This window comes from Xiphophorus hellerii, chromosome 2 (genome assembly GCF_003331165.1).
Source record: "Xiphophorus hellerii strain 12219 chromosome 2, Xiphophorus_hellerii-4.1, whole genome shotgun sequence".
Classification (NCBI taxonomy): domain Eukaryota; kingdom Metazoa; phylum Chordata; class Actinopteri; order Cyprinodontiformes; family Poeciliidae; genus Xiphophorus; species Xiphophorus hellerii.
In genome coordinates, this window is record NC_045673.1 from 2,411,287 (window position 1) to 2,427,417 (window position 16,131).

The 16,131-nt window shown below is 37.9% G+C and overlaps 1 protein-coding gene across 1 annotated transcript in view; it reads right to left on the reverse strand.

Annotated features, from left to right (window-relative positions):
• Positions 1-9,337: 9,337 nt before the first annotated feature.
• The window catches only part of nrn1la (neuritin 1-like a), a 57,353-nt gene continuing 50,559 nt past the window's right edge, over positions 9,338-16,131 (reverse strand). Inside the window, exon 3 of the mRNA XM_032551520.1 lies at positions 9,338-12,380. Within this exon, the coding sequence (XP_032407411.1) occupies positions 12,083-12,380 (298 nt within the window). The 3' untranslated portion in view covers positions 9,338-12,082. The remainder of the gene's footprint in view (positions 12,381-16,131) is intronic.

Genomic DNA, 16,131 nt, shown 5'->3' on the forward strand with positions numbered 1-16,131 from the left:
TTTTGCTTTATGTGAGAGCAGCATTCAAGAGTTGCCCAAATGAATAAATGAGGAACTTTGACGGATTTCTCTCTGCAGGAAAAATCTTTTCTATAATTGAGGCTGCTGCAGGTTGGCTGCTCCCTGGAAGCTGGTGGAAGGAAGATGACCTTTGAAGCATTCTGCTGAGTCTGTAGATCACTCCAACATCTTCACACTCAAGCAGGGAGCAGATGCTCCGCTGGAGTGGGTAGGCGTTCATGTTATACTGTCCCGGCCCGGTTCCAGTGTGTGTTTACACATGCTTGTTCACTCACTGTGTAAATTTGAGGAGCAGCAGGGCCCCTCGTCTCCTCTCCATTAAATGCTGCTTATGTTTGCCGAGGCATCCGGTGGTAATGAAATATTCATCCAGAAAAAAGTAAACATCCAAATAACTTGGAGCAGCTCCTGCCTGATGTAAAGAAGATGCCTCAACCTGAAGTTCCTTCATCCCGTCTGCAGAAAGCCTCTATTATTGATCAGGATGAAGGTAGGAGTTGAGTTTTATTAGTTATTTGCTGCTTTGCAGTGATTAACTTTGCTAACAGTAAAGTGCTAATCATAAACATTAGTTCCACTAAATCTCTATGCTAACATGGTATTTAGTGGAAGCTAATGCTAAAGCGCTACATTCGTCTAAGTTGATACCCATCATGTGTCAAGAGGCTCTCAAAACAATTCAACTACACAAATTTTTGTGTGAATTTGTTTAAAAGTGACCAGTTATGCTTCCTTTAACAGGCTAGAAAGGTTTATGGCCTATACAAAACATGTTCATTACACAAAATTATTCTTGACAATGAGTTTTTATTCTGCTCAGTTCTGCCTATTTTGAGCTCCTTTCAGACTGACTGGAAAGGAGCTCAACATTTACACTTACATCTGTTTTAATGCCTCAAAACAGATGTAAAATTATACAACTGTATGTCTTTCAAAAGCAGAAGTGGAGCCTCCTGCACAAAAAACAAGAATGCATCAAATGGTTTCTGGATGGTAAGTCAACTACAAAACACTTATCTTTTCCAGTAGCCATTGTACAGCACATTCTGGGGGAAACCAGCTGAACAAATATGCTGGAGCTCCACTACAGTTGCTAGGTAGTGGGTGGAACTCTGCTAGGGTTGCTAGGTAACATGGTAGAACTTTGCTGGGGTTGCTAGGTAGCTGATTTTTTGGAAGGTTTTTGAAATGGCTCATTTTCCAAACACAAAAAATATATTCAAGATCTATCAGCTTGAATATTTAGTTTTAAGTTAAATATTTAGCTTGCTAACTAAAAGTTTGAAGCTAAATGTTTAGCTTGAAACTAAATATTTAGTTTGAAACTAAATATTTATCTTGCTAACTAAATGTTTGGTGCTAAATATTTACTTTGAAGCTAAACTAATTGGAGCTAAAGAACCCTCAGTGGTTTTTTTCTCCCCCACGTTTTGTTCAGCACTGAAAGGCAAAAATTTTCTTTTTACTTTTACAAGGACTCTTCCAAGTTTTGGTGGTTTTGCCTTTTTTCTTGCCTGCCAGTGGTGATAATGCTACCAGACAACTGGTTGGTGTATCGGTAACGCTTATAATGGTCGCCTACGCCTTTTAAATATTCCCCTGAATGTATGTCAGGCATGAAACTATTTTCTTCTATTCATTTCCTGACTTATATACAGTATATTGTAGATATTATTTGGAGAAAATTTAACCAGAACCTATTTTGAACGAAGAGCAGCTGGTTTATTCAGTCTATCGCCTCAGGTTTACACTGTAACCAACCCGTGCTTGTTTATGCAACACATGACTGTGAATATGTTATTCTTGTGAATTATTATTTCATGATGTTTTTTTTTTAATTTTTCCTGTGCTTCAGTGAATGTAAATAGAGGAAAAATACGCTGTTAGAATTAAAGAAAACTTTTTCAAAACACATTAAGCCTCCATTTTACAGATTTCAATCTTTTTATTGCCGCTCACATTTTTATTTAGGTAATTATTTCTGTTCTAATTTATTATATTTTGTCTGTCCATTACTGGCCGTGTGTTGAGCAGTTTTCCACTTTAAGGACAAATAAATGTGTGTTACCTCTGCTGCAAGGAATCCAAAATACTCCAACTGCAGATCCTAAGGACGTGTTGTTCAGCATGGCTGCGTTGGTTACCAAGGTTGCCACAACCAGGAGATTCACTGATGTCTTTCCTTCGCCGATGTTTTTTATTCGACAAAACAGAGTTTAAAATTAGAACGTAACAAGGACACAATCAGTTTATCAGTCAGCACTGGTTTCTTGATTTTCTACAAACGTGGTAAAACTGTCTGCATGATGAAGTACAGCCCAGAAGAGGAATGTGAAGGAGGAGGAGAATAATGGGATGTACATACAGAAAAGAGCAAAAAGTGAAGCAGTAAAGGGACAGAGGGTTGGAAACAAGGAGACAAATCTAAAGACAGCCAAGGACAATGTTTCCTGTGGGAGCCCAAAATGCTGAGTGTGCCGGATCTGAGAGGAGTCGTGGCTGGTCTGATACAGCACAGATAGTTAGCCTACAGTAATGATATTAAAGCAGAGTGCTTGATGCGAGCAACAGAGCTTTGGACATAGAAAGTTCCTATTTCTTAATGAGAGGATCTTCCACTTTCTGTTTCCAACATTAAATCTGCGGTCTGGGTTTGTAAAGTTACAAATTAACAGCAAAGTCATATCTGGCACCTGCCATAGCAATGCATGGAAGGAACTCAGGCATTCAACACTTCAGATATTGTCTGTATTGTCTGTATTTTATCACTTCTCCAGCCTGAAAATAGTCACTAATTTTGATACTTTCTTCTGGTGTTTTTGGCTTTTCTCCAAAACCACCTTTGTCGTCTTGGAGTGGAGAAACCTACAAGTGTTCTCACTGTACATTTCTGTATCAGTGTTGCCACAAAAGGAGTCGAGCCAGACTAATATGGCCTCCAGTAAATCTGATATCTCAGTCTTTTCCAAAACACTGTGACAGGTCTCTCTCTCAGTTCCTTCAGAACTGGAGAGATCTCCATTGGGGAGAAGTATTTCCCTGTGAACTGCTGTGTGTATAAAACTTGCACGGGATAAATGATGCCTCTATAAATAGCTTTTCTTGAGCCATACACCTTCGGGTCACTCTCAGGTACAGAATACCTTAGAGACTGGCATTCATCCAACTATTGTTGAATCTGTTGGAGAACTTACAGATCTTATTCTCTGTCTTTTTCATGTGTCCTTTTTTCCGTCCTTTCAACATCTGGGTTTTCAGAGCCAACCCTCTGTTCTTCACAACAACCTCTGTTCCTTTCGCTGTGGTTTCAGCTTTTGCTGTGAGTCCAGCCTCAGAAAAAACGTCCCCAGCCAGATCAGTTTTATTACTATTATTGCTGGAAAATTGCTGGAAATTGTTGACTATGCAACTCAAAAACAGCAGCAGTCTTTAACAGTTTAGAAACATTTTTTATTGATATAATATTTAAATTTTAGGTTCACTTTTGTCAAAGTATCTCAGACAGTTCTGATTCTTCTCTTCTGGGGTCCAACATACTGAAAAGATGGCCGCTATTAAAAAAAGTGTTTTGCAGATCCTTTCACGGGTGCAACACAATATGTGACCTGGTTTTAATTTACTCCTGCACAAGTCAACATAAATAATACATTAGGTATGTTCTCCTTTTTCCCTTATCCACTGTATTCCATGTGTGTGCTGAAGGCCATTCTGCATTTTTCCTGAAACAATCAGAAACGTGGAAAGTTTGGTAAAGATTTTTAGTTTTCCCACAGTTTGTGGCACTACTTCAACTATTAGAGAAAGTTCCTATCAGAGAGAGAAAGGTCTTTTTAAGGTAAAAAATCATATTACTTTACTATTTTAAAGCCATAATTTAACGAGGCTAGGGTTTGTTTTCTGTAATATTACTAGCAGGAGAGCAATTTTTAAATGTATTTCTTCTTTAAATGTATTTCTTCTCTGACTCTTGAATCAAATGATTCAACTGTCAGCATGCAGTCAATCAGCTCTCATTCATTCAGTCTTTCATTTGTTACAGGTGTGTTGGAGAACCTGCCCAGGTCAATCACATAGCAGGAAGCGGACTACAGCGCAGGGCATTCTGGGTAAATACAACCAAAACAAACATGCGAGACTAGCGCTAGCGGGAGAAATGACTCGAATTTTTTTGCCAAAGACAAGACAATCACTAAAATCTGACTTCACTCCATTTTTGTGGAGAAGGAAGTTGCACTCTGAGTTTTCTTCAGAGGTGTTCGTGTCGTTTCCTTCAGTGGTTCATGGTGCAGCGCCCCCACAGGCCAGGAGGGGAACAGGTTACTCAACGGGTTTGTTTAGTTTGTGAAAGTGAACCTCAGCGGCTGGAAATGAAACAAAGTTTTGGTTCCTAATCGAACCGAGTCTACCGGGCTACCAGGTGTGAAAAAGCTTAAAATAGAAAAATGTAATGAATTTGTTAATAACTAACTGCATCAACAACTCTTAACATTATAAATGACTGTCCATTAAAAAATTGTGCAAGTACTTTAAATTACTATAGCAGAGTTCATAAACAATATGTCGGGGATTTTTTTTTCTAGGGCAAAATTTATGAACAACAAACATTATGGCTGTAGTATTTTCTTTTTGTTGTGAAGAAATCTCTTTAATGTGGCCATATCTATAGTAAGTAATGTTTAGATATGTCCCTATTCCAACACACCTGATTAAATGGGTGAACTACCTCCTCAGAATGTAGTCCTGCTAATGAATTACTTATCGGATTAAGTTGTTTTGACAAACCATGCTCTTCAGATTTCCATTAATGAGCTCCTCCTTCAGTTCTTGCTGGATATTTGATCACTCTTCTTCTCAGAAATGGTTTTATTTTAGGGCTCATGCAGGGGAAACAACCACTTTAATCCAGCGCTGACATTTCTGAACAGATGAGTGACCAAAACTGACAATAAAAAATCACAATGTGCGACTTGCAAAGAGAGTCCAGACACAGATGAATGGATGAACGTGTTCATTTGATCCTGCATGTCGAATTTTAAATCTGTGTGGACTTGTGAAAAAATTCATTGCATTTAAACTCATGTTTTCTTATCTTGCTTTGGATCCATTGTTGTATGGCGGGTTGTTGTTGCACTCTGAAAAAGGAATGACTCAAATAAATCCTGAAAACTAATCTGGCAGCCATGTTGTGTGTTAGTGTGTTTGTATCTGGTGTTCAGATGAGGCTTTCTGTTGTGTCTGGTCACTGTTTTTAACTGTCAGCGTCTCCGGTTACTGCCAGATACCAGCATCACTCTTCTCCTAACAGTCCATGGGCCAGAGGCCAAAATTTGACATTTTTGTCCATTTCAGGGTGGACAAAAATGTCCATCAATATTTTTTGAAAAGATACATGTCTGTAGTTAATATTTTGGTATAATAGCCCTTCCAAAATGGCAGCTGAGTCACAGTTATCAGCTCATGAAGTAAACAACCCCTTTGTTTTTTGAGACTGGTATATGTCTGGTTTAGACTCGTGGTATGGGCATTTGTCAAAGGTCTGTAATATAGTGTTTGGTATCATCTTAAAGGGGACTCTCTTGGCTTTCATTTAAATCAGGTTTTGAGTCTCTCTGACCAACACAGAGGCCACTAGAGCTTGTTAAACCAAAGATAATACACATTTTTCCACACCTTTTGACCAAACTAGATACATTTCTTTTATCCCAGTGGCATCCAGGGACATCAGCGACACAAGAGTTAACAACTGAAATACTCAACAGACTATTAGGAGTCAGAAAATGTTTGATATGCCTATACAGTCTGTCTATGGGAGGCGATTATGAGCTGTAATTTGAAGTTACAGACTTGGGCTATAATCTTAACTGGTTGGTTGGTGTGAGTGGGATAGTGGGAGTCGTGTTTAGAGTGTCACTCGTGTCTAGTTTGTTAGTTATAAAAATGTTAATCAGTAATAGTAGAAATGACAAATTCTGAGGTTAAAAAAAAAGATTATTTTCAGATGGTTAGACTAGTATTGACAGCATAATTCAGATTATTATATTACATTTTTGCCAACAGATGATAACCTTTGGTAGCATCTACATTATACTTGCTGAGGATGTTGATTTCAATCCAGCCCACAAATGAGTTCATTAAAAAATAAAATCAGTAAGATGTAACCATTTAGATTCAGCATGTAACTTTTATTTTAAAATCTATGTATTTATTAAAACTGTCACTGTGTTGTCCTGAGACCCTCCTCCTGGCTCTGATTGGTTGTGTCAATTTAGCACTGGGAGAAGGCAGAGGGACTTGATTTTTCTTCACAGATTATGTGAAGAAACTATGACTCAGCTACCATTTTGGTAGGGCTATCATACCAAAATATTAACTAGAGACGTGAATCTTTTCAAAACATATTGATAGACTTTGCCACCCTGAAATGGACAAAAAAATGATCTGGCCCTTGGACTATAATGCAGGAACTTATCGCGCAACTTGAATCTGAAAACATACAAAGTTTTAACTGAATTGGACCAATTCCTCTTACTTATCAGGAAGTTTGTCCGGATGGACGGACATCTTAGCTTACCGTCTTCTCTGTTGTAATTTGCTGTTTGCACTTCATTCAAGTTCAACAAGAAAACAAACAAATAGTGCATCACTGAGAAGATTTCCAGAAAGAAAGGAGGTTTGTCAGTTTCTTCACTTTGATATTGATTTAGGACTCAGCAGAGCAAAACTATAGAAGCTGTCACTGTCAAAACAAAATGAAAAGTACAAAATGAGCAAATGAGCTCCAAAACTGTAGTTCAATCAATAGTTCAACGTCCCAAAATTACCTAAAATGTGAAGTTGTGGTTTTTACAGAGGTTAGACTTTAGTTTCCTTTTTCCTCAGATCTTACAAACATCCATTCATAGCGATACAAAACACAGGTGTATCTACTAAGAAGGAAACCTATACGTTTTTACATATTTCTTGATTCAGTCATTAAAATCAATGCAACTAGCTTGAGCCAAAACGCACAACTTTAATGTAAGTGACTTAAAAATTATGATTATGATCCATTTTCAGTAAGATATGCGTTTTGATTTCTAATGAAATTAGGAAATGCACATACAAATACTATCTTTAAACAATAATGCATTTTTTAAATTATATTTTCCCTCATGAATTTCCTATACTTTGTAAAAAGGATTATGGAAGTAACTGCGTTTCCATTACAAATGTCCACAAAACCTTTTCAATATTCTGTAAAAGTTGAAATAAGAAAATTTCACAATTGTGGTGTTTCTATAAATAAGAAATGCAAATGAAATCACATGTGAATAAGTTTGTTCACGTGATATGTCATTAAAACACATGCCACACCATGATCCTCCAACCACCATTGTCTTCTTTGTCGTTTCCACCAGTAGTAACATCCGGTTGTTGATCATGTGATGTGAAAAAAAGTGTTTCATGAAAAAAGAAAAACACAATTTCAAAACAGCAAAAAAACTGCCACATCCAAATGCCAAAATGTTTTTATCAAAAATCAAGACATTTTTAAAATTAGCGTGTTTTGATTAAGCAAATTTATTTTCAAAATGTCAAATTACGCAAACTTATGGTCAACGGAAACACAGCTACTGCAAAGTGAAATATTCCTGCTGGTTTTTCACCGGGATTTTGTTTAATTTAACATTAAAACACAGTGGGCTGCTGGTAGTGTGTAAATAATTACTGTAATGTATTTTTATATTGACTTTAATGAAATATGTCAACCTCAGCCTGCTATCCACTAATTTGGAAGCTATTCCTGCTCTGGAAACTTTTTTTATTCTGAATGCAAATAATTTTTTTAATTGTGTTTCCAGGTTGTTAGATCAGAAAACTGATTTAATAGTGGACATTTTTTTCTACTGATTTAAGCTTATTTTTAGAAGCTTAGATGATCTGAACAAAAGAACATATTTGTTTTCCTCAGTTGTTGCAGAGTGAAGCAACAAACAGTTTCATATGTAGTCCGATTGTCCGCAGTCATAACTCAGATTACATCGCCCCCCTGATGGGACAGTGACTGATGCACTAAAGCGATGTAGAGTCTCAAATGGAGCGCTGGAAAATAATTTCTCCCTCTCTTCTGGCCAACGATGTTACCGAGAACTGCTGCAAAGCAAAATCAGATCTTTTCCCAAAGAACACATCATCTCATAACAGACTTCATGAGTTTTCTCTTACAGCAGAAAATCTCATCGGAGCGAGTCGTATTCCCACAAAACACCTCTGGTTTATGATGATTAAGAACACAGCTCAGTCCACCCAGATCCATACAAACACACTCAGCCTGATTCGCAGAGTTTAGCCTCACATATGTGATTTACACACATTTAGCCTGCAGTTACAACATCTTATCTGAGCTCTCAAATTGCTTTTCCTTGGCGAGTCGGCCACTCAGGCCTCTAATTGCTAATTCTGTCAGTTTAATTAAAGTTCAAAAATACAGGAGTCTCTTTAAACCAGCCGAGCATATCTGTGGGTGAAGTCCCTCATGAGGGGAAAAAAAAAAAATAATAATCTGTGGGCTGCCTCCAGTTTCTTTCTGCTTTAGTCATGAATTTGCTCTCAGTGTTTTGCTGCACCTTTGGCTGCTCTGTGTTTTAAAATCCGGGTCAAAATGTGAAAGTTGTGGGGTTCTGTTCCTCCTGAGCTTCTGCGGGACATGAAAAAAAAAAGCTCACAGCATTTTTCTGTTAAATGAAACCCTGTTCGGCATTTTTAACGAACTTGCCACTGGCAAGGTAGATGACTTCTCTAGATTTCTTTGCTTAATCATAATTTATTTATTTTCACTTTTGCCATAAGTTCTTCTTCTTTTTCTTTTTCTATACGTCTTTGTATAACTCTTTAAAGTCATCCTGGCTTTGATTATTTGTCTAGAGAGGAAAGTAAACCTACAACCTAAAGCCCCAAGTGTAAAACCCACTTGCTAAAAGAAAGAAGAGTGGATTCAATCTTCAAATAAGCTGAACGCTGTTTGCTTTCCAAATGTGCTCATCTCTCTGTCCTCCTTTAATCTGAAAGTATTTCTGATCCTCAGAATAAGCTTGCAGGGCCCAGATTTCCCTCCTGAAGCAGAAAATTCACCCGGCATGTGAGCGAGTTGAGGTTCTGACCGGAGAACATACGCAGGGCTGCAGTGCAGGGAAACCTTCGAGGATATTCCATCGTCACTAAATAAAAAAAAGGAGGAAAAAAAGCAGCTGCAGTGAGCTTCGACTTTAGTACAAACAGTTCCCTGCAAAAGTTTACAAGCCCCTTCACCTTTTTTCTTTTTGTTTATTTTATTTCATTTTTTTACAGGTTTTTACTTTACATCTCCAAATCTAGTTCAAGGGTCTGCAACCTTTACAATCCAAAAAGCAATTTCTGCCCTCACCCTGCGACAAAGCGCAGCTTAGAGCCACAAAAACACAGTTTGATTTCTTTTTTAAAGTTTTAAAATAAAATAAGAAAACATCAAACTTTTGGGAAAAGAAAATACATTTTCTCACATGGGATAATTATATTTATGGAAAACAATCTAAAAATATACTATTTAGTGATACTGTTGTGGAAATTTTATGCAATTAACTCCATAAAAAACGGCAAAAATCAGATTTTGTCTTCATATCTATGTTTAAAAAACATTACAATGGACTTTCTGTAGTTAAAGTTGGAGAATGCAAATTTTATTTTTTAAAAATTGTTTTTTATATATTTGTTAAAACTATCATTAGGTTGTGACAGTATATAACAGATAATCTGTGAAAAAAATTGAGCTCCTCTGCCTTTTCCCAGTTCTCCCAGTACAAACTGCAGAACCCACCTCTTAGACAGAAACAACCAATCAGAGCCAGGAGGCGGGTTTTAGCGCTGTCAATCACTCTCATGCTAAATTGATGACGGTGGATAAACGGTTTTCCTGTTATGATAAGTTGTTTTTCACAATTAACACAATGAGCAGCATTGATTGGCAGCGCTAAGCCCCGCCTCCTGGCTCCGATTGGTTATGTTTGGTGCATTTCTTCAGAGAACAGTAGCAGCTCAGGGAAGAGCAGATTGATCTTTCCACAGATTACCTATGATGCCATGTTGTCAGGACAAGGCGACAGGTTTAGCAAATATGTAATAAACTTTTTTTTTCTTTTTAGAAAAGTTACGTACTACAGCTTAAACCAAAAACAAATAATTGACAAAAACATAAGAGACACTTTTAGAAATGATTGCAACTGCCTGTTTTAGGAGCTTAAACACTAAATACCTTTTGTTTAGTTACATTTCATTCTAATTTAGATACAGGCAGGAATCCACTGGTTCTGTATCTCTGGATTCAACCTGAATTTTTCTGTTGAACTGCAAACACAAAATAAATCTTTCATTGATCATATCTGACATATTCAAAAGAAATGCAGCTCATTAAGTTAAAGTTCAATGCTACTTTACATGTAGCTATTGGTTGGCATTTCCAAAGCAACCAATCCAGAAGCGCATTTATCTTCCTGGCCGCTGATTGGCTGAATCCTGAAGAGCAGAAAATCACGGATGTTATCTTCTGTTTCATTGCTCAGAAAACTTCCACTCTGCGCATTGATGCTTATCTATTTATATTTGCATTCAGATCTGTTTAAAACACAGTTTGAAAATAACCAAACACACTTTTCATTAAACCCACATTCCTGAATTAAATATTTTATTTTATTGGTCTGACCTTAATTTTTGCTTTTGTTCGCTGTAAAAATAAAATCATAGTAATTAACAGAAATAAAAGCTTGAAAGCATCAGACTGAGTGAAATCTTTATATCCTCTGTTGATTCTCATCCCAGTGTTGAGTTTTATGCCTCCTTCTTGTCCTGCTTCACTTTATTTTCAGGAAACATGGAGTTTCTTTGTATTGCTTTGCAGATGACTCCCTGCTTTATCTCCTTCTTTAAAAGATCAATGGTTTCTCTGTAGACTGAAATGTTCAAATCCCTCAATGACAAAAATTTATTTGAACTTTTTATGCCAAATCCTAAACTTGAACGAAAACTTGTTTGATCTTTTTTTAATTCAGTCGAAAATAAAGCAAATTCTATCATGCCAGCTTTTTTATAATAAAAAATAACTAAAAATTACAACAAACTCTCAGATCTTAACTTTTCTTTTCTACTATTTTACAGTTTGCATTATTCGCTGTTATTTCTTTCTGATAGTTGCTCATACTGACCCAGGTTCTGGTTCTGCTGGAGGTTTCATCCTGTGGAGTTTTTCACTCCACTGTCGCCACATGCATGCTCAGCTTGAGAAATTACTGTTAAATCAATCACACAATGAAGACAATTATAAAAGTTGAGTAGATTTTGAGCCAAAACTTTTACCTTCTGCCCTTCAAAATGTACATTTTTAAAATTATTTTTGTAAGTTTGTGCAGAAATCGTTTCCTGTTCCCCAATCAGAAAGTTCGTGCCACCAGTTGTTTATTTCAAATAACCAACTTTTTATTTAAACACACATATTTGCTCTCATTTGTTTGTTATTTGTTTTAAACTTTGGTGAAAAACAGCAATCTTCAATGCAATCAGTGTTTGGAGCTTAGAAAATAAACTTTTAAAGACAGAAACACAAATTTCTCCTAAAATCTCGATAAGCAAGTGAATGCATCATAAATCCTAACAGTATTGCTTGTGACTTTGTCGTTATTTTTCTGTTATCACAGTTAGGAACCTGAAGTCTTCCTGGAATCATCACATGCAAACCTATGACTGCATTTTGAAAGTGTGAGCGCGTAAAGACAAACACGTGGCTCCACTGTGCGTCTCTAAAACTGTGTTTGCAGAAGTACAGAGCATATTTCCAACAGAAACACTCATTAAGCGGCAGAGAATATTCATGAAACGGAACCGAAGTTCAGAAATGTGTTATCAAAAGGACCGTGAGGCCGTCTCAGCATGCAATTAGAAATATGCAACCCCTGGCAGAGCAGAGGAAGAAGCAGAGGAAAGTCTATGGACTTGGGGAAAGAGAATATTACACAAAGTTTTATCTATTTACACTAGTCACATTTCTTCAGGGTAGCTATATCCAAAGGAGCAGCAGTAGGAGAGGAGCCAGTAGCAGCAGAGGACGGAGGCAGCCTGCCGGATGATCTGCGCGTCCTCTTAGAGACTCCTGGTTGATCTCCTCCTGGCTCAGGGAGCCGTGGGGGGAGATGGAGTCTGCCGGGTGGCTGTTCCGGTTGGAGCACATGTCGTAAAGGTTCCCAGAGAACTGCATCTTCTTGGATTCCTGGCGAAGAGACTCCCAAACGGCCGCCGCTTCCTCCGGACAGCCAGCCATCGCCACGTTAGCGCAGTCATGAAACTCATCCCAAGACCTGCAGACAGGAAGTAGACAAAGGTTAAAGGTGAATTTCATCTGGTATTTATCACCAAGATACAAAACATGTCACAGATTTTACATCTCAGTTCGGACAGAGCAACTGTCTCTCAGTGAACGACGGCATAGAAAGACAAGCTATGAATTATTTCTGTCTGATTAATCAAGTTAAACGTTTTTGTTGTAATTAGCATTACCTCAGTTATCTGTCTTTGTTGAATGCCAGAACCATGAGTGAAACGTTTTAGGGGGGGAAGAATATTATAATGACATTCTCCAGCTTTCAGATCACGAAGCAGGGATTGTGGAAGCAAAGGGGCGTGGCTTACAACATGCCACCAAGGAAAATGTTGGCTGAATTATTATTGCCGTTACAACTTTTGTTCATGCTGTCTAATTAATAACATTTAATTTTCTATGTTTTAAGTTATTTAAGCATTCAGCATTTTTGCTGAATGCCAGAAAAAAAAACAGGCAAAATAATTGTTTTGGGAGAATATTAAAGTTACTTTCTCCAGCTTTCAGATCAAGCAGCAGGGATTGTTTAATGAAGAGTATTGAAACTAAACCAGAGAATCAGGCTCAGGAAGCTAATAAAAGCTGATTTTTTTGGTTCATATTCTGACTGTTAAAATAAAACAACTGTAAAATTTGTTTCTGTATGAGTGGGCAATCTGACAAAATCTGCACTGACTCTTTCTGTTATCTCTGTGTTTACTTATCTTCAAAACACAAACAAAACAAATAGAAAAGTGAGACTTTTTACAGGAAAAGATGCAGGAGCTAATCAAACAGTTTATGAGAGAACAAAAGATTATATTTTCTGTTCTGCTGACCTCAAAGCTTCACATCTGCAGCGAGGAATATCTGACTTTAATTGGCTGCTAATTCTTCCCCTCATCATGAAAGTGTTGGATAAACTGTCTCTGAGGAGAGTTAACGTGCAGAGCGGGAAAGCAGAAACAATCTGTCACAAGGAAATTATTTAGTCCTACAAAAGCTTTAAGTTGGGCTTTGATTAACAGCAACAACACACATCGGTTTCCGAACATAAGAAATCCACTCAAGCATGATTTACACACAAACAAAATGAATGAAATACAGAAGAAAAGGTGAGTTTTGACTGTAATTCCAGGTTCTTAGCTGGTTCTGAATGGAAAAAATTAGTTTATTGGGGAGTTTGGACAGTGAAGCACACTATTTCAGCAGATAATTGAATGTTTAGGCAAAAATCTTTCACATGTGGTCACAAAATCTTAATTTTAAGATTTAAGTAAGTTCCCAGGGGGCTTACTTTAAATATATATATAGGTTTGAGACATTATTATGGCATATTTTTATTGAATGAAGAATTGACTCAAATTCTTATTAATAAATTACCTCTAAATGCAAAAATGCTTCCTGTTGATTGTTATTCCACAGTAATTCAAGTGGATTAAATTGATGAGTAAATTTCACCTGCACCACCACAGCTCAGAATGAAACTGAAAATGAAATCCATAGCTGAAGTGAAGAGCAGAAACCAAAATCTTTCAGCAGCTCCACTTTGTGCTGGACATCTGTGTGATCAAACAGCGCACAGAAACGCACACAAACATTTACCTCTGACAGACTTTACCTCACATCTGTTCTCCCTACCGGCATCCCTTTTTAAGCTCACATACTTGCGCCTCTGCACAAGCATCTTTACAAAATTTAACAGCCTGAGCGCCCCCGATGCGGCTGCATGGTGGCTTTTATCCAAGACTTAGACACTCCTGAGGTCCGGCTCAAGCTGCAGCTGGAGGGCAACTGTTTACCCGAGCCGAGCGAGGAGGCATCTGGCTTTAGTCTGTGCAGCCATCAGGGTGCAGACAGAGTGTTTGCAGGGGGAAACGTGATGGAATCCCATTCAGTAGGGGATATTTTTTCCTGTCTGCGGGTCTGAGATGTTTCCTCAGACGGACACAGGTGGTGCAGAGACAGCAGAAACTCAGTGAGGACACTGACAGACAAGCAGCTGCTTTCACAGTAATAAAACCTCCTGAGAAAACGTCTGTTCCGCTGCGAACGTCCTGCTGCTGCTGCTGCTGCTGACGTCCAAAAAATGCTCAAAGTCTCAGCTCACTCTGACTTCTGCTGGAGCTTTTTTAGATCACCTCTAGCTTTCGCTGCTCAGTGCCACAGCGTAGCATTAAATTATGTTACACATCCAGATACATGCTGCTGTAATGACATGGTAGGGACGGAGAAGAATAATCAGAAAACAGAATGTTCTGCTCTGCAGAGACGATCTGAACCCTGACAGTCGGCTTCATGTGAGACAGATAAACCACAGTGCAGCTTCTCAGCCTTAAAAGCCAGAATCTGACAGTTTTACTTGTTTAAAATTGAGGTTTACGACAAAACTGACACTGGTGCAACATTTTTCCTGATATGGACCAGTTGCTCATTTGAAGCTACAACAAGGTGCTAAAAAGTTTCTCTTGGCTCTGATAGATAAAAAATATTTTTATACAAATGTTAGAGAAACTGCAAACTGGTCAAACAATAATTTTCCTGCCTGAAACATCGACTGACACACTTGTTGCCATCCACTGCTGCTCAGCTGGCTGAAAGAAGGCTAAAACAGTATTAGCTTGCTTAGAATAAAAATTAATGCAGCATTTTTCCATGCCTCTGAGGTCATGGAAATCGGGGAAATTAAGTTGTTTTCCCTCCTGGTAGACTTTGTTTGATTGGGATCAAAGATGCAACATTTGTTCCGTTTCCAACCAAAACCTTTGATCAATCTGTTCCCCTCTTCGCCTGAGGGGGCGCTGCACCAAGAACCACTAAAGGAAACAACAAGAAATCCTCAAAAAGACATGAGCCTAACTTTATTCTTCATGAAATGCAAACAAAAATGGAGTGGCAACCATTTTTTTTAGTGGTTGGAGGATTTTTCTTTTGCCTTTGGCTAAAGACCGTGAGCCATTTGTCCTGCTAGGTGCTAGGTGGTCTTGTTGTAGTCAAGACCACCTAACCCGAGACCGAGACAAGACCAAGACTTTTAGGGTTCAAGACCAAGTCAAGACCAAGACCAGCGTCCCGCGCTAAATGACACAATAAAATGTGAAATATGATCAAATTTGCTAATCAAATTGATCTGAAAGATTCACATTCCCATAAAAACACCTAGATATTAAATACTTAGAGCTGAAATAAATTTAACCAATATTATAAGCAGAACAAACTCTTCGTTCTGCTTATCTAAAAAGATAACGCCCTGGGCATTTGCCCATATCATTCATGTCACAAATCACCACTGTCTGCACCATTAAACATAGCAATTGAGTCAATGCCCTGAAGGTAAACAACGCTCAACTATGAACACTGACCAAAGAGCAACAAGCAAGAAGTAACCAAGCACAAGACGCTCAGCATGACTGTTCTCACCCTCTGTCCCACTGCATGAAGCCAGGCAGCTGTAATGTCTGCCATCATGGCCACTTTGAACGAAAACAATCAATGAGCAATGCGCATGCTCTGCGTGCTCTTTCGTTCTTGTGTTTTATTTATTTGCTAATTAAATAAATATCAATGTATATAATTGAATAAAATAATGATTGCAACTGTACACTGAGCATTACAAGAACAAAGAAAGGCTCTCAGTGAGGCTCCGGTTCTGTCTTCTTAGTAAAGAAAAGTTCAGAAGACTCAGATCATTCATGAATGTCACTTCACTATATTGCAGACTTTTGGACACAGTGTTGTCCCATATAGGTAGT